The sequence below is a fragment of the Ammospiza nelsoni genome, chromosome 9 (genome assembly GCF_027579445.1).
Source record: "Ammospiza nelsoni isolate bAmmNel1 chromosome 9, bAmmNel1.pri, whole genome shotgun sequence".
Lineage (NCBI taxonomy): Eukaryota > Metazoa > Chordata > Aves > Passeriformes > Passerellidae > Ammospiza > Ammospiza nelsoni.
The window spans coordinates 5,719,175-5,739,132 of NC_080641.1; the positions used below are offsets into that span (position 1 = coordinate 5,719,175).

General features: G+C 58.3%; 3 protein-coding genes across 8 annotated transcripts; 2 read left to right on the forward strand and 1 right to left on the reverse strand.

The window, feature by feature from the left end:
* Window positions 1-455: 455 nt before the first annotated feature.
* HTATIP2 (HIV-1 Tat interactive protein 2) lies at window positions 456-2,962 on the reverse strand. 2 transcript variants are annotated; one of them, XM_059478672.1, is made up of 5 exons: window positions 2,772-2,962; window positions 2,587-2,694; window positions 2,352-2,489; window positions 1,530-1,591; window positions 456-960 (listed from the first exon to the last, which is right to left on the reverse strand). In XM_059478672.1, exons 1-5 carry the CDS (start codon window positions 2,928-2,930, stop codon window positions 735-737), a joined length of 693 nt encoding a protein of 230 aa, XP_059334655.1. In that variant the 5' UTR covers window positions 2,931-2,962; the 3' UTR covers window positions 456-734. The 2 variants fall into 2 exon arrangements, with proteins under 2 accessions (XP_059334655.1, XP_059334656.1); XM_059478673.1 differs by lacking the exon at window positions 1,530-1,591.
* A 69-nt stretch (window positions 2,963-3,031) lies between these two features.
* LOC132077226 (1-phosphatidylinositol phosphodiesterase-like) lies at window positions 3,032-5,274 on the forward strand. Its single transcript, XM_059478751.1, has 2 exons — window positions 3,032-3,919; window positions 4,159-5,274. The coding sequence occupies exons 1-2, from the start codon at window positions 3,761-3,763 to the stop codon at window positions 5,272-5,274; spliced, it is 1,275 nt and encodes a 424-aa protein (XP_059334734.1). The 5' UTR covers window positions 3,032-3,760.
* Window positions 5,251-19,720, forward strand: SELP (selectin P). Of its 5 annotated transcripts, none has more exons than XM_059478746.1 (17): window positions 5,251-5,346; window positions 9,067-9,212; window positions 10,380-10,467; window positions 12,693-13,082; window positions 13,180-13,287; window positions 13,395-13,577; window positions 15,558-15,743; window positions 15,878-16,063; window positions 16,184-16,369; window positions 16,496-16,681; window positions 16,816-17,001; window positions 17,461-17,646; window positions 17,776-17,961; window positions 18,119-18,304; window positions 18,437-18,556; window positions 18,946-18,976; window positions 19,176-19,720. In XM_059478746.1, the coding sequence occupies exons 4-17, from the start codon at window positions 12,695-12,697 to the stop codon at window positions 19,228-19,230; spliced, it is 2,373 nt and encodes a 790-aa protein (XP_059334729.1). In that variant the 5' UTR covers window positions 5,251-5,346; window positions 9,067-9,212; window positions 10,380-10,467; window positions 12,693-12,694; the 3' UTR covers window positions 19,231-19,720. The 5 variants fall into 5 exon arrangements, with proteins under 5 accessions (XP_059334729.1, XP_059334730.1, XP_059334731.1 ...); XM_059478747.1 differs by lacking the exon at window positions 15,878-16,063 and adding an exon at window positions 17,134-17,319; XM_059478749.1 differs by lacking the exon at window positions 5,251-5,346 and adding an exon at window positions 17,134-17,319 and having other exon boundaries at window positions 9,003-9,212.
* The last annotated feature ends 238 nt before the right edge of the window (window positions 19,721-19,958 follow it).

Below are 19,958 nucleotides of genomic sequence, written 5' to 3' on the forward strand. Positions count from 1 at the left end.
TGCAGAGCACTCCTGGGAAAACGGGGCTGGGTTCAGGCTCTTTCGTGCCTGCAAGGAAAGCCCAGAGGGACGGGCGTTTGCAAGTACTTGCATGGTGTTTCTGTGACTACAGGTCCCAAGTGGCAGGCCAGGTGTGAGCAGCAGCGTCCCTAGAGCCCTGCACCCAGAGCAGATGAGCCCAGCAGTGTCTGCACAGACCTGCTGCAGGCAGAGCCACCACTCCTGGCGCCTCAGCAGCTGCTGCTGAGCATCCAGGAGCTCTGCTATCCAAACAGCACTGGTGCCACCATGTGCTCTGTCAAGTGCAGCCTCCACACAGGCAGCTGCCTTCCTGTGCCTGTCACCTGCCTGTGAGCATTCTCTGAAGTGACACGATCTGAGCACATGAGGCTGAGGCTGGGTTATTGACATGTGGGTGACAGACATTATTTCAACACAAAGCTGGCACAACCAGATCAGTCACAGGGTTTTATTCAAGGCCTGGATTACATCATCTTTACCCGTATTTGTATTATGGATCCAGGCAGCAGAGCACATTGTTTATCCCCACCCAGCAGCCAGCACCTGCATTTTTGATCCCTTGAGAGAATCAGCCAAAGTGCAAAGAAGTGGATGTACCTCTGGCTCCACGCTAGCCATGCAAGCACCCCACACCTCTCCCATGTGTGCGTTCATCCTCACCCCAGAGAGCATCTGAAGAGTGAACCAAGCTCCTGTGCGTCATCGCTGCTGCCCTATGTGCCCTGCTGTGGCACTGCCTTTCCTAGCTCATGGATGGCCCTGTTCTCCAGCACCTTTACCTTGCCCTCTCCTGGCTGCAGTGCACAGGCCACCATAGCCCTGGCCACCATTTCCACAGGCACTGAGTAAGCGGTGGGGAACAGCCGAGCCACAGCGCCCAAGAACTGCTGGGCTATCCACTCCATGGGCCGGGACTCCTGGCGCCTGCACAGCAGCACCCTGCAGAGCAAGCAGGTGAGGTGGGTCAGCATGAAACAATCCACGGTGAGAGCCAGAGACTGAGTTCTCCAGCTGCACCAGGGCCCAGAGAGGCTCCCTGAACTGACATGGGCTTTGGGGTCTTGACAGGGTCATGGAATGTGACAGAGCTGAGCCCTCGGATACTAAACTCCTTTCCCCACTGTGCTGATGAGGGCAGAATTCCAGTTCTCCTAGGTATCAAGAGCACAGTACACCGGAAAGGACACAGGGGAGTGTTCCCTCTCCATCTGGAGCTAAGCTCTGACCTATGTGCCTCAACCTATGCTTTCAGCCCAAAGCTCCTGTCCTTGCATGGTGCATGGCACTAGCAGTGGAATGGGCCATAGGAAACTGCAGAGATTGCTCCCTGCAGCACTGGAAAGCAGTCTGCTCATCCATGAGCTGCATTTGCTGCTGCTGGCATTCTTCACTTCCCTCCCCAGCCCTACCCTCATGTATCCTTTCTCTTCCTCCATCTCCCATTGAAGCATTTCCCTGCTGCCCTGGCAACCCTGCACCCTGTGCCCTCCCTCCTCCACACTACTCACGCTGGCCGGAGAATGGTACAGTGATCAAAACCAACAGCCTGGACCAGGTTTTCCACTTCTCCCTGTCAGAGCAGCCAGGCAGGACGAAAGGAGACAAGGATGACTGCAAGCACCATCCCTGCCACCCCCCATGAACAGTCAGGAGAGGGCTGCTGAGCCGAGGGCAGGGTGGCACTAACACACATGTGAGGCTGGAGCAGGCCAGGCAGGGATCAGCTCTCCAGGCCAGGCAGCCGGGGCGAGGGCCCGTGGTGGACACGGACCACGGCTCAGCAGTGCGCCCTTGCAACCATCACTAAACTGTGCTAAACTGCAACAGGCTGCTCCGGAGAGCATCTGGACTCAGCATCCAGCCTGGAGATGGATCCAGGTGGCACAAGGCGCTGGCAGGCAGCTCTGAGTCCAGCAGCACGCAACACATGGACAAAAAAGCTTTTGCGACGGGTGTGGTCCTCCCTGGGGAGCCTGCAGGCCTTCCCTCAGGAGATAGTTCATGTCTCACCTGGCCACAGTCCTGAGCTTCCCACATAGCTGTGAAGCTATCCCAGCTTAAGACTGGGGAACTGTTGTTGGGCTGGAGACCCCAGCAGATGTTTCTGGAGTTTGAGGAGGGAGGCAGACGCTGCATGCAGGTGTTGTGCTGCTTTATAAGAAGCCAGTTGCACAGCTGTCCAGCCAGCCCCCTCCCTTGTCCCACAGCAGCAGGAGGCCCCTCAGAGTCATTTGCATCTCTAAACCTCAGCTCTTGCTTGCTTCCCGAACCTCCTGGCATCCCGTGATTCCTGCACGAGCATCAGGAGCCCACCCCAGCAGCCCCCTCACCTTCACGCGGAGGTAGAGGAAGCGGCTCTGTGCGTTTGCCCCCCGGGAGGACTGCAGGATAAAGTGCTTGCAGCCCCCTGCCCGCGCCAGCTCGGCTGCCTGCGCCACGTAGTCCCGATCCACACGGACAAAGCCATCCTGCGGGGAGAGGGGAGGGTCAGCGGGGCAGGGAGCGGGCAGGGGAGGGGACAGGCGGGACCCCTGCTCGCCCGGGGCTCAGGGGGTCCCCACTCACTGCGCCAGCCTTGGCCCTGGTAGTGCCCAGGCAGCAGAAGCCCACGTCGTGTCCCTGGAAGGCGGCGGTGTGCTCGCCCAGCCGCTCGAAGTCCACCACCGCCTGCTCCTGCGGGAAGGCCGAGGGTCAGCGCCGCCGGCCCGCTCCCCGCCGCCACGGCCAGCCCTGTCCCCCGGCCCGCGCACCACGGCCGCCTCCGCCTCGCCCAGGCTCAGCCGGCGCCGCCCGATCAGCGTGACCCGGGCGAAGGCCCGCCGGGCCAGCAGCTCCCGCAGCAGCACCCGGCCCGTCTCCCCGGAGGCGCCCAGCACGAAGCAGCTGCTGCCGCCGCCCGCCGCCGCCATACCGAGAGCAGCGGGCGGGGCCGGGCCGGGAGCGGCTGCGCGGCCGCGCTTCGGCTCCGCGGGCGGGCGCTCCGTGCCCGGGCAGCGGGCGGGCGCCACACCGGGCCGTTGCCGGGGCCCGGGCGGGGCTGTCGGGGCGGCCCAGGGACCCCCGCTCAGCCCGGGCGCTGCTGAGGGAAGGTGCCCCTTGGCCGGTCCCCGCGGGCTGTTCCTGTAGAGACAGAACAGAACGCTCCCCGAGGATCCCTGTGCCCACCCCGCTCAGGCGGAGGGGATGCGAGCTGGAGGGATGCTCGGAGGGGTCTGTAATCTGTGCGGCGGCTCCTCTCCAAACCCCGCTGTGCTCAGCACGTGGTGCCGGCCGGGGTGCTCTGGAGCTCTGTCCCCTGGGCAGGAGGTGGGTCACTCCCCGCCGGGCAGCCTTGCAGTGACTCCACTGTGAAGCAGTCCCTGGTGCCTGAAGAGCAAGGAGATGAAGCCCATTTCCTTAGAAACTCTCGCTGAGGAGGTCTTAGGATGTACTGGCAAGCGCAGACCCCCGCTCGGGACACTTTCTGTGCTTTGTCTCTCTGACAGGGACGACGCCAATCCTCACCGGGGCGGTCCGGGTCCCACCGGGACACAGCTCTGGAGCAGGCATGCAGGCACCCCGCAGCTCTGAGCAGCCATTCCCGTGGGCAGCATCAAGGGGCCCCGCGGCACCACGATCCCGTTTGTCCTGATTCCTGGGGAGGGAGGTGCAGAGGCCTGAATGGCTGCTGTCGGGATCAGCCAGGTGGTTTTCCAGCCTGGTGTGTCTGTCAAGTGCGCTCCTTGGCCGAGGGCTGAGGATGAATCCCAGGTGCACGTGCCATTTGCGAGGCAGGACGCGCGTCATGACAGTCACCGGGTTAATGGCTGGCATCCCGCTCCACCTGCCAGTGTGCCGCCGGCACCCACGGCCGTGCCCTGCTCATTGGGCTCTGCTCCACAGCCACAGGCAAACCCAGGTGCGTGAATGAGGGGGAGGCTGGGGCGTTGCAGGGCTCGGGGGTACTGGGACGGGTGCTTGAGAATGGCAAGAGAACAGTATAGTGTGACAGAAGTACAGGCAGCAAAGTATATGGGGTGCATGTGGTCATAGGGTATGGTGTGTTCTAGGGTTTTATAGTATGTGGAGATGCCACTGGGAGAGTGGGATCGGGATGCATGCTCCCACCGCTCATGGTCTGCTTCTCCTCCACGGCAGGGCTCTGGTGGGCCAGCCAGGTGCCGAGGTGCCCGCTCTCCTGGCGGCATGGAGACATGGTCCCGGCACAGCGCTGCCTTCGACTGTGTGCCCCAGCCGGCAGCCTGCTGCCCTGACTGGATGGCGGGGCTCCCCGACGCCCTGCCCCTCTCCCACCTCTCCATCCCTGGCACCCACGACTCCCTCAGCCTGTTCGGTGGCCGGCGCCTGCGGTGCCAGAGCTGGGGCCTGGAGGCCCAGCTGGCGGCCGGCATCCGCTTCCTGGATGTGCGCTGCAAGCTGTCGCGGGGGGAGCTCCGCATCTACCACCTCTGCACCTTCCAGCGGGCCAGCCTGCGCGGCGTCCTGCGCCGCACCCTGCGCTTCCTCCGCGCCCACCCCGGCGAGGCCGTGCTTATGCGCATCAAGGAGGAGCTGCCCATCTTCTCCCGGCCCGGCTTCGCTGCCCAGCTGCACCGCTGCCTGCTGGAAGAGGGACAGGGCTGCGTGTGGTGCCGGGAGGAGGTGCCCACGCTGGGCCAGGTGCGCGGGAAGATAGTGGTGCTGGAGGCGCTGGCGCGGGAGGTGCTGGGCATCCCCTACGAGCAGCTGAGCATCAGCGACGCCTGGAACGTGCTCTCGCTGGAGCACAAGTGGGCCCGAGTGCGGCGGCACCTGGAGAAGGCGGCCGACGGAGACCCCAGCACCATGTACCTCACCTTCTGCTCCGGCAACGGGCTCTTCACCTGCCCAGAGGAGGTGGCCCGCTTTGTGAACCCCCGCTGCTGCCAGCACCTGCGGCGCCGGGCCGGGCAGCCCGTGCGCTGGGGGGTGGTCATCATGGACTTCCCTGGCGCAGGCCTTCTCCGGCTCATCGTGGAGAGCAACGGCCCGCGGGCCAACGGACGCGGCACAGCGGCCCCCGGCACCCCCACGGTTCGGTCCCGGCACCGCCGCGGCACACGGGAGCGGGGCCGCGGCCCTCACAGCCCCGCACGCTGCCCGCGCCGCTGTCCCTCGGGGAGGACACTGCTCCCGGCCCCGCGCCTCGGCCCAAGGGCCTCCGGGCCTGGGAGGCAAAAGCGGGATTCCAGGCCTTGCAGAGCAGCGGGAAGCCTTCGTGTGACGATGGTGTGACAGCCGCGGAGGCAGCAGAGGAGGGCCGGAGCCGGGCAGGCCGGGGAGCTGCGCCCTGCCCTCAGAAGCCAGGTACGGTGCCGGTACGGGGCTGGGCCGCCTGAGTCGCAGGGCAGCAGGGGTGGGTGGGGATACAACGTCCTGCCTCGCCTCCTGTCGGGCCAGTGAGTTCTCCCAAGATGCCTCTCTGCAAAATAGTCCTTTTCCTTAAGGGTAAATAAAAATAAAAAGAAGCTAGGAAAGCACTGCCGATGTTGCCTTGCCATTTCCTGTCAGAAAAGTGGAGAAAAGACGTTTTGCTTTTGCTCTTAGATGTGAAGGATCTTGTACCCCTCTGCCCATGGATGAAGCACTGTTAAATTGTTGTCTGTGACCATCTTGCTCTTAAAGCAGTGCAGCAAGAGGTCACAGGAGTAAGAATTAATTTCAAAGGTGACAAGTGGCTAGGAACTGTCCTCTCCTCATTGTTTTAGCTTTTGTTTCTTTCCTGCAGGGGTTTGCCCCAGAAGTCAGGACTCTTAGGAAGAGCCAGCTCCAGCAAGGGCCACCCACCCTGTGCATGGAGCGCTGGATGGCCACAGAGGCAGCGACTCAGACAGGGCTACCCTGTCCCTGGGGTCACACACCAAGGGATGCTGCACTCGGCAGAGCCCAGCAGTTTGCAGCAGCTGGGGCAGTGCAGACAGGGCACTTTGCAGCTCTACATAAAAAAAGACTTTAAAACATGTTGTGCCAGTGCCTGCCCTATCTGCAGATAATAGATCACTAATCCAAATAGACAACACAATAACTCCTTTGAGCAGAAAGGTAACCAAGATCCCAGGGGAGAAATCATCACCTAGGAGAGTGTCTATTGCATCACTGGCAGCAGCCGAGCCAGACAGGCTGTGTGCTGAAGCGGGGAGTTGAGAAAGAAAGAGGAACTTTTAGAAGAAGAAAGCTCAGCCTTGGCCTGCCAGAAGGGGAAGGATGTCCTCAGGTTGCTTCTGTCTCAGGTGAAACACAGCTGGGCACAGCTGGAGAAGATGCCACAGGAGTTCCTGGCCCAAGGAGAGGATGTCTTTTGCTGTGCAGGGGCTAGCCCTAGCTAGCAATACAGCTCTTGCTTGGTGCTGAGTTCATCTGCTGCCCAGGGAGAGGAGCCGGCAGTAGCGCACAGCAGGTGATGCAATAGTACACAGCAGGTGACAGAGGTGACAGGCAGAGGAATCTGGCTCCGGGTTTGCTATGTGAGATGGGAGAAGGTTGAAATCTCTGCATTAAACCAGACATGCTACAAAAGCACTGGTGGTTTCCAAGGTGAGGGTGGCCTGGTTCATTGGCTGCCAGTGCCTCCTGTGCCTGGGCTGCCCCCACACCAGCCAGTGTGGCTGGTCCCACTGTCCTGCCAGGAGGATGGGTTCTATTGGGGCAGGGCCAGGTGAGCAGTGGCTTGTCTCAGCATTCCAGGGATGCACAGTGCCATGCAGAGCCAGGCAGGGCAGAAGCCGGGCAATCACAGTTCCTCGGAGCTGTAGGCTGAGTGGTCTGGCTGTCACACAGGGCTGCCCCTGGATGTGGCATATCCCTGCAGCTGCACCCCAGCAGTCTGTGCCCACCCTGTTCCCCAGCTCACTGGCAGGGCAGAGGTGCCGCCTGGGATTCCCTGGGTGGGCAGAGTCACTTGTTTACTCCCTGTCACTCAAGCAGTGAGATAATGTCGGTGTTATCTATGCCCCAGGCATCCTGTTTGGCAAACCCTTATCTGTGCCGTGCACATGTGGCTGGTGCCAGGTGCCAGGGAGCCGGCAGGCAGCACAGGCAGGGGTACCCGTGTGACAGTGATGCCCAGTGAAAAGGCTCTCCAGCACCAGCTTCACAATGAAAGAGAGGAGGCAGAGAACTGTCCTACAGCTGAGGTCAAACAAACATCTCTGAGAGGGTCTGGATAGGGTGGGCAGGAGCGATTTGCCCAAAACTACCCCTATATCCCACAGCCAGGGCTGTCCCAGCGCCTCAAGGTCCCTGTGGGTGAGGGCTACGGGGTACTTGCCCCTGGACTTCTGCTCCTGGCTAATCCTTGCGATCATCTCAGTACCTCCAAGCCAGGGTAGCACCCTTAATGCGTCTCCCGGTGTCCAAACGCTTTCAAATTGTGAGAAAGATTTTATCAGGTGCTGCTTGAGGCGGGGCAGCAGCTGATAAAAGGGGGCAGGAGGAGGCTCCGGCTGCTGGAGCTGTGCGCTGGCAGACTTGCCCAAAGGCACTCTGCAGCTCAGGGCCGGCCTTTGGGTTAAAGGTCCCCGGCGTTCTGGGGACCTGTGGTGGAAGGGATGTCCTGCCCGCCATCAGGAGATGCCTCTAAAGCCTCAGGGAGAGCCGCCCGTGTCCCCAGGGAAGAACGGAGGGATGGCAGCGGCGGGGCTGCACCCAGGCGTGTGTGTCCTGGCCGGCAGCACCCCAGAGCCCTGCCGGGCGGGATCGGGTGCCTGCAGGGGCTGGTGAGCCCTGGGGCTCCCAGGAAGGTGCCCGCTGTATCGCGGGCAGCAGCCGAGCCGCCGGGCCGTGTCGGGTGACTCGGTTCCTGTGCGGTTTGCGGGCACATTGCACAAGGAGGGGAACACGCTGTGCCAGCCTGGGGCGGGAGCCTCTGCCCCAAACAACGCGCGGCCGTGCCCTTCCCCAGGGGCAGAGCCCGCGGCACGGCTCCGGGGCGCTGAGAGCATCGCCCCGAGGGCTGCTCAGCACCGGGGCACAGCAAAGGAGGCGCTTCTCCATGCAAGTGCCTGGGTCTGGAGGGCAGGGCAGGGGTGACACAGGAAAGGGTCTTTGTACCTGCTCCCTTGAGCCCCTGCTGAGCAAAGCCCTAGCTGGCAGCTTGCCTCGTGTCCTCAGAGGGATGGCTGGGGGGACAGGATGCACCATCCTGACACCTGGGAAACCCCCACACTGTTCAGCCCCTTCCTTGGTGAGCAGAGCAGCAGGAATCCAGCAGGAGCATGTGCTCTGCAGCATCCTGAATCCCTTCCAGCGAAGCCAACCATGGAAATAACCTGAGATGTGAAAGGGCTCCTGGTGATTAACCAGCTCCCAGCAGAGCTGATTCGGGTCTTCTCTCCCCTCTACCATGTATACTTTTTTCCAGTACCTGCCAAGCAAGCCTCCATCCTGCCAAGTATCCATTCTGCCATGTAGGACTGCCTCTCTGAACCCAGGCATGGGGCACCTGCCTTCACACAGAGATTGAACTTGGTCATTTTCTGTCTTCGCAGCAGCAACAGCCTCTGCATCTCAGACACCTTGATTCCATTTTTAAAGCAATACCAACAACTATTTGTAGTTACAAAAATAAAGGTGGGAGTATTTTTTTCTACCGCTCTGCCCTGCCATGTTGGGTTCCAGCAGAAGTGAAACTGGCAGGGGCACAGCCTTGAGGCTGTGTACCCATGAACATCCCTCTGAGTCCCAGCAGTCTCTCACCAGTAGGAGGGGCAGCTCCCACCCTGCCAGGTGACCCTCAGCACTTGGTGCTGGTCTCCTCCCCAGGAGCTGCCCCTCAGCCTCTCTGCCTGCTTGGCCGCTCCTTCCCTTCCCATAACTGACCACTCTTGGCAGAGGAGCTGCTAGAAATCAAGTGTTCCTGAATTACTGGGTATACAGACTCAGCAATTCCATAGAAAGAAACAACTGCATTAAAACATTTTTCAAGGAAGAGATCCAGAGACAGGAAACAAGGTTCATTTATATTGGCCAATGATAAAATAATTGTAGTGGGTTATGGCTCTTGTGGAATGGGTTCCTCCTTTTGTCTAGAATGTCCTGGTGGAGCAGCATCAATTTCTTTGGAACTGGAAAATGCATGTGACCTGCATGGCTCTTGTTTGGCTTTAGCTGGAAGTGAGCAGAGTAATTTCTGCAGAAAACCCAGCCAAGGCAATTCTACTTACGAGCAGGACAGGGTAAGAAACTGTTTATAATTATTATAATGATCCAAGGGGCGGTGGACACAATTAGACATGTTCCTGAAACGCTGGTGGAAGTTCCTAAAGGATGTTAATAAGTCAGGGGGAAGTTCCTCTGGCATATTCCTGGACCTTTCTCATAAAGACTTAAAGGCAAAGACAGAAAATACATTGTGTAAGTGTTTATAAATGGTATATGAAGATTCACAGCCAGAGCAAAACACCTGCATGTGAGGAGAGTGTCTGGCATGGAGCTGAGAGGTGGTGAGCCACTGTCCTACTCAGCCCACGAGGGATCTCATCACACCTCAGCCTCCTCTCTCTTCCACCAGCGTGGGCACATGGACACGGTGGGTCAGAGAGGTCTCAGTGCTCTGGGCATCATGGCCTGGGGCTGAACACTTTTCAGGGGGCCCTTCTCCTCCTTCTGGGGTGCTTGAGCAATCCTGGCTTGTTGTGGGTCATTCCTGTGGCTGTCATGTCCCCATGGCAGCGGGGATGCAGCCAGCTCCCATGCCATGGGGCTGCTGCCAAGCTAGGTCCATGAGGACTGTGGCCAGTGCTGACCCCACTGTTTGCCTCCAGCCCCGGGCTCAGAGAAGGGTTTCTTGGGGCTAGAGAAGGAAGGGGAGGGCGGGGGTGTGGGGCAGGATGTGGGCTGGCAGCGGGGCTGGGATGGGAGGGGAAGAGGCCGGGGGCAGGGAGCTGCAGGCTCGGGGGAAGCGTGAGCAGCACTGCCCACCGAGGGACAGCCGCTGCGGGCTGGGCACGGTGCAGCCGCGGCACCAACATGGTAAGAACTGCTCCTTTCCTCAGGCATGGCTGAGGGTCTGCCTGGACAAGGGGATCAGGGGAGGGCAGGGCTGTGGGCAGGCACTGACAGGAACCACAGCTGGGGGCTGTGGGACACATGCACGCTGGCCCGGGGACACCGTGCCCAAGCCACCCCAGGCTCACGGGACACTGCCAGGCACACAGGGCACTGCAGAGGTAGGTGCCAGCCCTGGCTGGGCAGGAAGGGGCTCCAGGGCACAGGACACCGTGTGTGCGTGCGTGCCAGTGCCACGAGCGCCTGCCCTTGTGTGAGCCAGGACTGCCTGGCAGCGGTGTGGGTGCACGTGTGAACCCCTTGGGATGTGCATGCTCATGTCTCCTCTCTGTCAGGGCACTGCAGTGGGACTGCAATCTGCCAGGAGGACACGGACTCTGGGCTCTCCTGGCACCTCTCTGGGCATCGCTGCCATCACATGGGGTAAGCCACCCACCACCCACTCAGTAAGCCCAGTGTGACCCTGCTGCCAAGGAGTCTGCAGGTCTGAGAAACTGGAGAAATGCAGCATTGTTATTTTGGGGGCTCAGCGGCCCATCCTCAGGGCTGGATCCCTTTGGGCCGGGAGGGGGCTGCCCCTGCCTGTGCCAGCTCCCTCCAGGCAGACTGTGCTCCCCTAGGAAGGGCCAGGCCACGGCTGAGGTCCCTGCAGGATGTTTGGTTCCCCAAATGCAGCATGGCAGCTGGTACTGTGAACTGTACTGCGAACCGGGGAAGGGCAGGGCAGCTCTACCCACCGCCCACACCCATGCCCGTGCTGGGGAGTTGGGCATGGATGGAGTCACAGGACCATGGGTGTGAGGGTTCATAGCACAGCTGGGGCAGCACCACACAGAATTAGAGCTGCTAATTGACATCAGGAGTCTAACTTGGTTTTGAACAGAAACTAACTTGGTTTTGCTGCCTGTTGGGTATTTCCTTCACATACTGGCATTGCACAGAGAAAAGCCTATTGGTGCCTGCTCTGTTCCTGGAAAACCTCTGTGAGCTGAATTATTTTCCTAAGAACCTTAGTGACTGAGCTAAGGAACAGAAATGAGGTAAGTGCAGTGTCAGGAGGAGGCTGAGATTTGGCTCTGAGAGAAAACCAAAAGGCAAAGGCACCTCAACTGCTGAGCACCACCCTAGGAAGAGGTATCAGGGCTGCCACGGGAGCAAGGGGTCAAACCACAGGAAAACAGCACTCATTTGGGGGCTCAGCACCAGGTGGGGCAGAGACAAGTAGCATAACACCAGGGAGATGAGCTGTGCCATAGAAAGGGTGTAACTGGTGGAGCTGGAGGAAAGAGGTAGGAGAGCATATGGAGGACAGACATGGAGCAGATGTCAAACTTTGGTCCTTCTCAGTTTGGGGATGGGCTGTGTGAGGGTAGCTGCCTTGAGCCGTGCTGGGGAGCAGCAGGGGCCAGGAGGAGGTTGGTGGGAGCTGAGGATGGGGCAGGCTTCCAGAAGGTGCCTTGAGTTCCTGTCCTGCAGGCCCAAATTCCCAAAAGGTAAAGAGGGAACCGCATTTTCCCCAGCTTCAGTTCTGTTGAACAAAGAGGATAGTTTGCTCTTTCACAAGAAAAACCAGACAAATTATGGGAAATTACTTACAAAATTGTATAACAATGGACCAAAGTACAGCCCTAATTAGACTTTAGAAGACGAGTATTTGCATCTCATCTGCAATGCCTGGATCTTTGCACAACTGCAGCGTGATAAAATGCTCTCCTGAGATACAGTGTAAGCTAGGCTGGTTGTTTGGAGCAAACTTTGATCCTCATCTCCCTTTCTGCACAGATGGAGATATGATATCCCCACATCACTTTCTGCAGTTGTGGAGATAGCTGCTCCAGGGAGAATGGAGGAAGCTTCTTTCTGTGGCTAAAACCCTTTGATTGCATAAAGTTGTGGTGTGAAATGCTGTAAATAAGAGCAGGGTTTCAGCAAAGTGCCCTTCACTTCTGGGTGTGGGTTCCAGTTACTTTCTGGCTTTGCCCTGCCTGCTGGGTATGACCATAATATGAGCTTGTTTTTGAAAGACCTTGTTTTGCAACACTGAGTTTTACAAGACTCTAGACCATCTCTGTCTCAGATGAGCAGGTTGGGGTCCAAATGCTTTTGGGGGTGAGGGCATATTTCCTGCTCTGCCGTGCTCCAATCTGGCTCTCATGTAGCAGGGTAAAGCAAGAAAACTGAAGTATACACATCTGCACTCAAGGAAGGAACTGTGTTTATGGAACCATCTTGAAGCGGGACTTTCCTCTTTGGGAAGCTTTTGTGGGCAGGGGAAGAGGGCCACTGGGCTGAGCTTTCAATCCTTATGTTGGAGGAGGGTTGGCATCACTGCTTGGGGCTCTTCTGCCTCCTGTGCTCTGCCTGCCTCATCCCGTGCCCCATGTCAGCCTTCACCCTGTCACCTCCACCTTCCTCATCCCTGTGCCATCCCCCTCTGTCCTCATCTCCTTCTGCCACGTCTTTGTGTACGCATGGAGTCCCATTCTCATCCACAGTCACCCCTTCATCCAATCCTTTCACCCAGCCTGTCCCTGGCATCTCTTGGCCACGATGTCAGGCTTAGCCCACCCTCATGTCCCAAGGGATCCCACCCCTGACCCAGCTGCCATCCTTTCTGCACCAATCCCAGACCTCATCCTCTTTCCCAGGCATGGTGCTGTGGATGCAGGTGGGTGCCTGGACCTACCACTACAGTGACCAAGGAGACTACACGTGGGAGCAGGCCAGGAATTTCTGCCAGACCTTCTTTACCGACCTGGTGGCAATCCAGAACCAGCAGGAGATCGAGTACCTCAACAAGAGCCTGCCCTTCCACGGGCGCTACTACTGGATCGGCATACGCAAGCTGGGCGGCATCTGGACCTGGGTGGGCACCGGGAAGGTGCTGTCCAAGGAGGCAGAGAACTGGGCACGGGGGGAGCCCAACAACCGCCGCTCCAACCAGGACTGCGTGGAGATCTACATCCAGCGGCCACAGCAGGCCGGCAAGTGGAACGACGAGCCCTGCAACCGGAAGAAGAAGGCACTGTGCTACCGGGGTGAGCAGGGGCACTGCGTGCCGGAGCTGGCTTGGGTGGGCTGGGCACCTTGGCAGGGTGGTCAGCAGCTCCTGATGACTGTCCCCTGTGCATGCAGCCTCCTGCCAGCCCTTCCTGTGCAGCCAGCGTGGCGAGTGCGTGGAGACCATTGGGAGCTACCGCTGCGAGTGCTACCCCGGCTTCCGCGGGCCTGAGTGCACAGATGGTGAGACATCCATCCCCACCCCTCCTTCCCTGCTGGAGGGTCCAAGCCCTGGTGACAAAGCAGGGTTCCGGTGCTCCTGATGGGCTGTGGCACCGTGTCTCTCCCAGCTGTGCAGTGTGCCAAGCTGGAGCCCAAGGGAGTGCCCATGAACTGCAGCCATCCCTACGGAGACTTCAGCTACAACTCCACCTGTGAGTTTGGGTGCCACGAGGGATTTGAGCGGCGAGGGGCAGGCGTGCTGCGGTGCCTGCCTTCCCAGGAGTGGTCAGCAAACATCCCCACCTGCACAGGTAGGGCCTGGCAGGGGTTGGGGGTCTCAGGGGTGCAGCATTGATGCTTTGGGGGAACCAGCCCCATGTGCCCAATGCTGTTCAGACAACTGTTGCTGCACCCTTGCCTACTGTGGAAGCATCTCCTGGTGGTGCATCATGGGGTGGGATTCCCTGAGGAGGCTGCAATGGGCAGAGCAGCTGTGAGCTGTGAGGCCCTGTTCTGCCTGGCTGTCCCAGTGCCCATGTTTTCTGCCCTGAATCCCACTCAGATATCAGCACCCTGTGTGCACCAAGTGTGGGGTCAGGATGGTGTCCTGGCTCCTCTGTCAACTCTGTGGCAGTGTCCCTCTCCCCTAGCCCACCTGATCTGCCTTGGGAAGGCTTTTGGCATCTTGGGAAAGAGAAAAGAGGGGTTTCTGTCCCACAGCCAGGGGAAGGGTGTATCCTGGCAGGGGTGGGCCACCTTGAACAGGGATAAGGACTCATGAAATGAGGTTAGATTTAAGCTGGGTGGGACAGAGTGTGGCAGGAAACCACAAAGGAGAGAAAGCTGTGATATGTTATTCTGCAGGGGCAGAGAAAGTCTTCCTGTCAGTGACTTGAGGGTTTGCAGCCAGGCACCAGGCATCCCAGAGAACTGCCAGGCTTTTTTGGGGGTGCAAGAGTCTCGCTCCACCTTTCTTGTGCTGCTGTGTGGTACACCTACAGCCTTGCACAAGGATGGGGTGAGTCAAGCAGACGTGGGACACAACTGGGACTGGGAAGGAATGGGACTGGGAAGCATCTTTGTATATATATTCTTAAAAAAAACCAAAACTGCCTTGAAGTTAGTGCTGCTGCTGCTGCCTGTGCTGGTTGGGCCTGTGGTCCAACCCAGGACCTTAGGTAGCTGAGACCAGCAAAACTGTCTGCAGCTAAGGGGAACAGGCATGGAGATATGATGCGACTGTTCTGTAACCAGTATCCCCAGCAGGGCAAGGGCAGGAGATGGCTCCCAATTTTGCAAAAATCCCCACTGACAAGCTGGGCTGAGCCTTTGTGCTCCAGGCTTTTTAGGCTCCTAGAGGCTTGCTTTCCCAGCTTGTTTTTTTCCTGCTGGCTGTAATATGATTGATTTTTTGTTTTATTGCAAACAATCAGATGAGTTAGTTGGTCGCCTGTGCTGGTAACAAAATGATATTTGCAAGCATTGCCAGCTGAGCTTACTCCAGAAACAAGCAGAGCAAGGCTGGTGGTGCAGCAAGGACTGTGAGGGGCAAGGCTGCCTGTCCTGCCTCAAACTCTGCCCCATGCTTGCCTGTAGCCATTGTGGGCCCATTGCTGGCTGGCCCCCAAAGGGGCTGGGTCAGCTGCGCCCACCTGCACAGCATGTTCACCAACAGGCACCTCTGGGGACTGGGAAACCAGAATTGCCTGTAAAATATCTACAAAAGGAAAAGTCTACCCAGGAAAGTGCTTCGTGTCAGTTTGAAAGCAGAAGATGCAGTGAATGCAGTCTGTCTCAGCTGGCTAGGTGGTGGTAATACCCTGCTGGCACTGACCTTTGGTGCTCCCACGGGCAGCAGAGCCACTCACCCCAGGAAACTTTGGGTATCACCCTGGAATGCAGCAAAACACACCCTGGGAACAGGCAGGGGAGGCTGGTATACAACCTCTTTAGCCATGGCAGTGCTTTATAGTCCCAAAGCTGTCCTCCTGTCACTGTGACAAGGACAGAGGCTGGTCTCTGCTCCAGTAAAGGGAGGGAGATGAATAGGACTGCAGCAGCTGCGGTCCTTCCTCCCAGGGGCCTTGGCCCAGGGTAGTGAAAGGGATAAACAGGGCTCTGGCAGAGCAGCAACTGTGTCCCCCTGAGGAAATCACTTGTAGGGCAGAAAAATCATTGCACCAACTACAGTTTCAAAGAGGTGAGTGGGGGTAAGATTTGATTTGGATCCAGCCTGAATTATTAGATTTAACCTCATTTATCCCGTCTCTGAGCTCTGCTCTCCATTGCAGCCGTCACCTGTCCAGTGCTCAGAGCTCCAGACCAGGGAGAGCTGAACTGCTCCCACCTCCATGGGGACTTCACCTTTGGCTCCACGTGTGCCTTCTCCTGCCAGAAGGGGTTTGTGCTGAAGGGGCCGGAGAGCCGTGAGTGCACAGCCACGGGGACCTGGACAGGGGATGCAGCAAGATGTGAAGGTAGAGCTGTGGCTGGAGTGCCAGCTGTCACTGGGCTTAGAGTGACACTGTGGTGCTCCCCAGCCCCTTGGTCCCAGAATTTTAGTCTCCTAGTTCCCAAGCTGCTGCTTGATGTGCACCTCTTCACTCTGCAGCAATTGCCTGCCCAGTGCTCAATGCTCCAGACCAGGGGGAGATGCACTGCTCCCACCTCCATGGCAACTTCACCTATGGATCCGTGTGTGCCTTCTCCTGCCAGACAGGATTTGCCTTGGTGGGGCTGCAGAGCCGTGAGTGCACAGCCTTGGGGACCTGGACTGGGAACACATCACACTGTGAAGGTATTGCTGCTGCTCAAGGTGTCACAGGCCTCTGTGTCACCAGTGTCCTGGTCCTTTCATTCCAACAGTTTGCCTTGCAGTCCTCAGACTCCTGCTCAAAGTGCTTCTCCACCCCTGCAGCTGTCACCTGCCCAGTGCTCAGAGCTCCAGACCAGGGAGAGCTGAACTGCTCCCACCTCCATGGGGACTTCACCTTTGGCTCCACGTGTGCCTTCTCCTGCCAGAAGGGGTTTGTGCTGAAGGGGCCGGAGAGCCGTGAGTGCACAGCCACGGGGACCTGGACAGGGGATGCAGCAAGATGTGAAGGTAGAGCTGCTCCTGGAGCTCAGGGTGTCACTGGCCATGGGATGACACTAGAGTTTTCCCAGTCTCCCAGACCAAACAGTTTAGCCTTGTAGTTCCCAGACTCCTCCTTGAACTATGTCCTTGCAGCAATTGCCTGTCCACTGCTCAGTGCTCCAGAAAAAGAAGAGATGCGCTGCTCCCACCTCCATGGCAACTTCACCTTTGGCTCCACGTGTGCCTTCTCCTGCCAGAAGGGGTTTGTGCTGAAGGGGCCGGAGAGCCGTGAGTGCACAGCCCTGGGGACCTGGACAGGGGGCACCCCACGCTGTGAAGGTAGGGCTGCTGCTAGAACTGAGGGTGTCACTGGCCATGGGGTGGCACTAGGGTTCCCCTGAAGCTTCTCAGGATGAACAGTTTAGCCTTGTAGTCCTCAGACTCCTGCTCAAAGTGCTTCTCCACCCCTACAGCTGTCACCTGCCCAGTGCTCAGAGCTCCAGACCAGGGAGAGCTGAACTGCTCCCACCTCCATGGGGACTTCACCTTTGGCTCCACGTGTGCCTTCTCCTGCCAGAAGGGGTTTGTGCTGAAGGGGCCGGAGAGCCGTGAGTGCACAGCCTCGGGGATCTGGACAGCGGATGCAACAAGATGTGAAGGTAGAGTTGCTGCTCAAGCTGTCACTGGCCTTGGGCAGACCCTGGGATATTCTCTTTTTAGTTCTCTCATCACAAGAATTCAGCCTCATAGTCCCCAAGCTGCTGCTTGATGTGCACCTCTTCACTCTGCAGCAATTGCCTGCCCAGTGCTCAATGCTCCAGACCAGGGGGAGATGCACTGCTCCCACCTCCATGGCAACTTCACCTATGGATCCGTGTGTGCCTTCTCCTGCCAGACAGGATTTGCCTTGGTGGGGCTGCAGAGCCGTGAGTGCACAGCCTTGGGGACCTGGACTGGGAACACATCACACTGTGAAGGTATTGCTGCTGCTCAAGGTGTCACAGGCCTTGTGTTGAGCAAGGGATGTTCACTAGAGGACCCTCTTGGTCCTGTTCTTTCAACAGTCTAGCCTTGTAGTACCCACATTTCAGCTTGAAAATGTTTCTCTGTCCTTGCAGCTGTCACCTGCCCAGTGCTCAGAGCTCCAGACCAGGGAGAACTGAACTGCTCCCACATCCATGGGGACTTCACCTTTGGCTCCACGTGTGCCTTCTCCTGCCAGAAGGGGTTTGTGCTGATGGGGTCAGACAGTCACAAGTGCACAGCCACGGGGACCTGGACAGGGGATGCCCCACACTGTGAAGGTAGAGCTGCTGCCACAGCTCAGGGTGTCACTGGCTGTGGGGTGACACTATGATGTGTCCCCAGCCCCTTGGTCCCAGCAGTGTGGTCTCCCAGGCTCCTTTCTGAGCTGTGCCTCTTTACCCTTGCAGCCATCAAATGCTCAGCACTGACCAGCCCCAAGATGGGCCAGGCTGCCTGCTCCCACCTCCATGGGGACTTCACCTTTGGCTCCATGTGTGCCTTCTCCTGCCAGAAGGGGTTTGTGCTGAAGGGGCCAGAGAGCCGTGAGTGCACAGCCCTGGGGACCTGGACTGGGGACCCCACACATTGCAAAGGTAAATCCTGTGATCTCACACGTATCTGTTGTAGCAGAGTGCTCTCCCCAGCACCCTGGCCTATGGCAGTTTATCCCCTGGCTTGCCAGCCCACACAACCCCATCTCATTGCTATCAGTCCTGTCCTCCTGATGCTCCTGCTGTGCTTTGTCTGCAGCCATCAGCTGCCCAGTGCTGTCCCCCCCCAGCAGAGGCCAGCTGAGCTGCTCTCATGTGCATGGGAACTTCACCTACAACTCCACGTGCATCTTTTCCTGTGAGGAGGGGTTTGTTCGGATGGGAGCAGAGGTGCTCCAGTGTGAGGCCACAGGGAACTGGACCAGGGATCCTCCTGTCTGTGCAGGTACCCCAGCTCCTCTAGCATGTGGAAGTTCCAGCTTTCCTCCAAGGACATCTTGAATGTGGTGGAGGCGAACTCCAGGGGCTGCAAAGTGCTGACAACTTTCTAACACATGGCTCTGTGGCTTTGTTTCAGAGGATGGTGCCTTCCTAAAGCAAGTCCTGGCTTACAGCAGTGGCTCAGCCCTGGCAGTAGCTGGTCTTGTGCTCTCTGGGGGACTCATTGCCCTCCTTGCCAAGAGGCTCAGTGACAGAGGTACAGAAATGCTTCCTGCAGCCCACTCTAGCTTTGGCCAGGGGCTCTCAGGCAAGGTGGTGACAGTCCCAGGGGAGGCTGGGGTGATCAGAAGTGTTTAACAGTGTGACTGCCTCCATTCACATGTTTTATTTGCTGAGTTGTTTGGGTCCTTGGCAGTTGGTCCTGCTAAAAATGTCAGCAGCTAGGTTTGGAGGGCAGAGCTAGATAAACATCATCACTCTGAAGGAGGCAGCAAATCCTTGTTAAGGCAGCCCCACCTCATGCCTGCTCAACTCTGCTCAATTTCAGATGCTGCTGCTGCAGCTTCTTGTGACCTTCACTAAACAGATCTGGTTATTTCTTTTCTATGTGCTTTATGCCCATGGACATTTCAACACTGTTATCAGAGGAGAAGAGGAAGCTCCTGAAACCCACCAGGTGAGAGCTGTGCTCTGCAGGAGGGTGGCTCTGCACTGTGACTGTCACAGCCCTATGTTCACCCTGCTGACAACCAGATCTGCCTGTGTGAGGCTGGTTTTTTACGGGAGCATCTCTGGGGACGACAGGGCTGTGCTAACTCCTGGTCTTCACACACTCCTGCAGTCCCCAAGGTGACATCCTTGTGTTTGCCTTCCAGTGACCTGGGAGCGCTGGGCACCTTCACCAACTCAGCATATGATGCCAATCTGTGAGGTGGGGCCGGGTGAGACCCTCGCAGCACCCTGTTCAAAACTCACCTGGGTGGCCATCTTCCTGGCTGGGGTGTTCCTGGGAGGGGACACCCCTTGGACTGGAGTGGGTAACACCAGCTCCATCATTCCTGTGCTTCCAGCCTGCCTGAGACTGAAACCTACTGTGTCCCCCAGGGCTGCAGGCCCAGCAGGAGCTGCTGTGGGAGCACAGAGGGACTCCATGCCTGTGGCTGTATGTGGTTGTAGCCTGGACCAGAGCTGCCCCTGGACATTGCCACCATGCTGCGTGTGCAGCATTCCCCTGGCAAGGGGAGCTGCCTCCAGTGCAGGCTGCTGGAGACCCACCAGGGGCCAAGAGCCATGTGCTGAGGGCAGCCTGCCACCCAGCCCTTGGACATTCTCCCACCAGGAATTTGGACATTCCCCAATAGCTGCTCCACTCACGCTTCTACCAATGAGCTTGTGTCAGCGGGGTCTGAATAAATACCTTTCTCTAACTAATGCCTCCTGTGTGCCTGGCGTGGGGAGAAGTTTTCATTAAATAATGTAGCCAACGCAACTAGGGAAGTGATTCTTCCCCTGGACTTGGCACCGGTGAGGCCGCTTCTGGGGTGCTGTGTCTGGTTCAGGGCCCCTCAATTTAGGATGGATGTTGAGATGCTGGAGCATGTCCAGAGAAAGGCAACAAGGCTGATGAAGGGTTTGGACCACAAGTCTGATGAGGAGTG

What these genes read in the sequence shown, in the direction of transcription:
- HTATIP2 (XM_059478672.1), bottom strand. Translation starts at nt 2,930, where the DNA reads ATGGCGGCGGCGGGCGGCGGCAGCAGCTGCTTCGTGCTGGGCGCCTCC. An exon ending in GCGAGGCGGAGGCGGCCGTG is followed by an intron (nt 2,695 to 2,771) that starts GTGCGCGGGCCG and finishes GCCTTCCCGCAG; the next exon opens with GAGCAGGCGGTGGTGGACTT. An exon ending in TCCTCTACCTCCGCGTGAAG is followed by an intron (nt 1,592 to 2,351) that starts GTGAGGGGGCTG and finishes CTGCTCTGACAG; the next exon opens with GGAGAAGTGGAAAACCTGGT.
- LOC132077226 (XM_059478751.1), top strand. Translation starts at nt 3,761, where the DNA reads ATGAATCCCAGGTGCACGTGCCATTTGCGAGGCAGGACGCGCGTCATG. An exon ending in ACAGCCACAGGCAAACCCAG is followed by an intron (nt 3,920 to 4,158) that starts GTGCGTGAATGA and finishes CCTCCACGGCAG; the next exon opens with GGCTCTGGTGGGCCAGCCAG.
- SELP (XM_059478749.1), top strand. Translation starts at nt 9,045, where the DNA reads ATGGGTTCCTCCTTTTGTCTAGAATGTCCTGGTGGAGCAGCATCAATT. An exon ending in CGGGCCTGAGTGCACAGATG is followed by an intron (nt 13,288 to 13,394) that starts GTGAGACATCCA and finishes TGTCTCTCCCAG; the next exon opens with CTGTGCAGTGTGCCAAGCTG. An exon ending in GGGCACCCCACGCTGTGAAG is followed by an intron (nt 16,682 to 16,815) that starts GTAGGGCTGCTG and finishes CCACCCCTACAG; the next exon opens with CTGTCACCTGCCCAGTGCTC.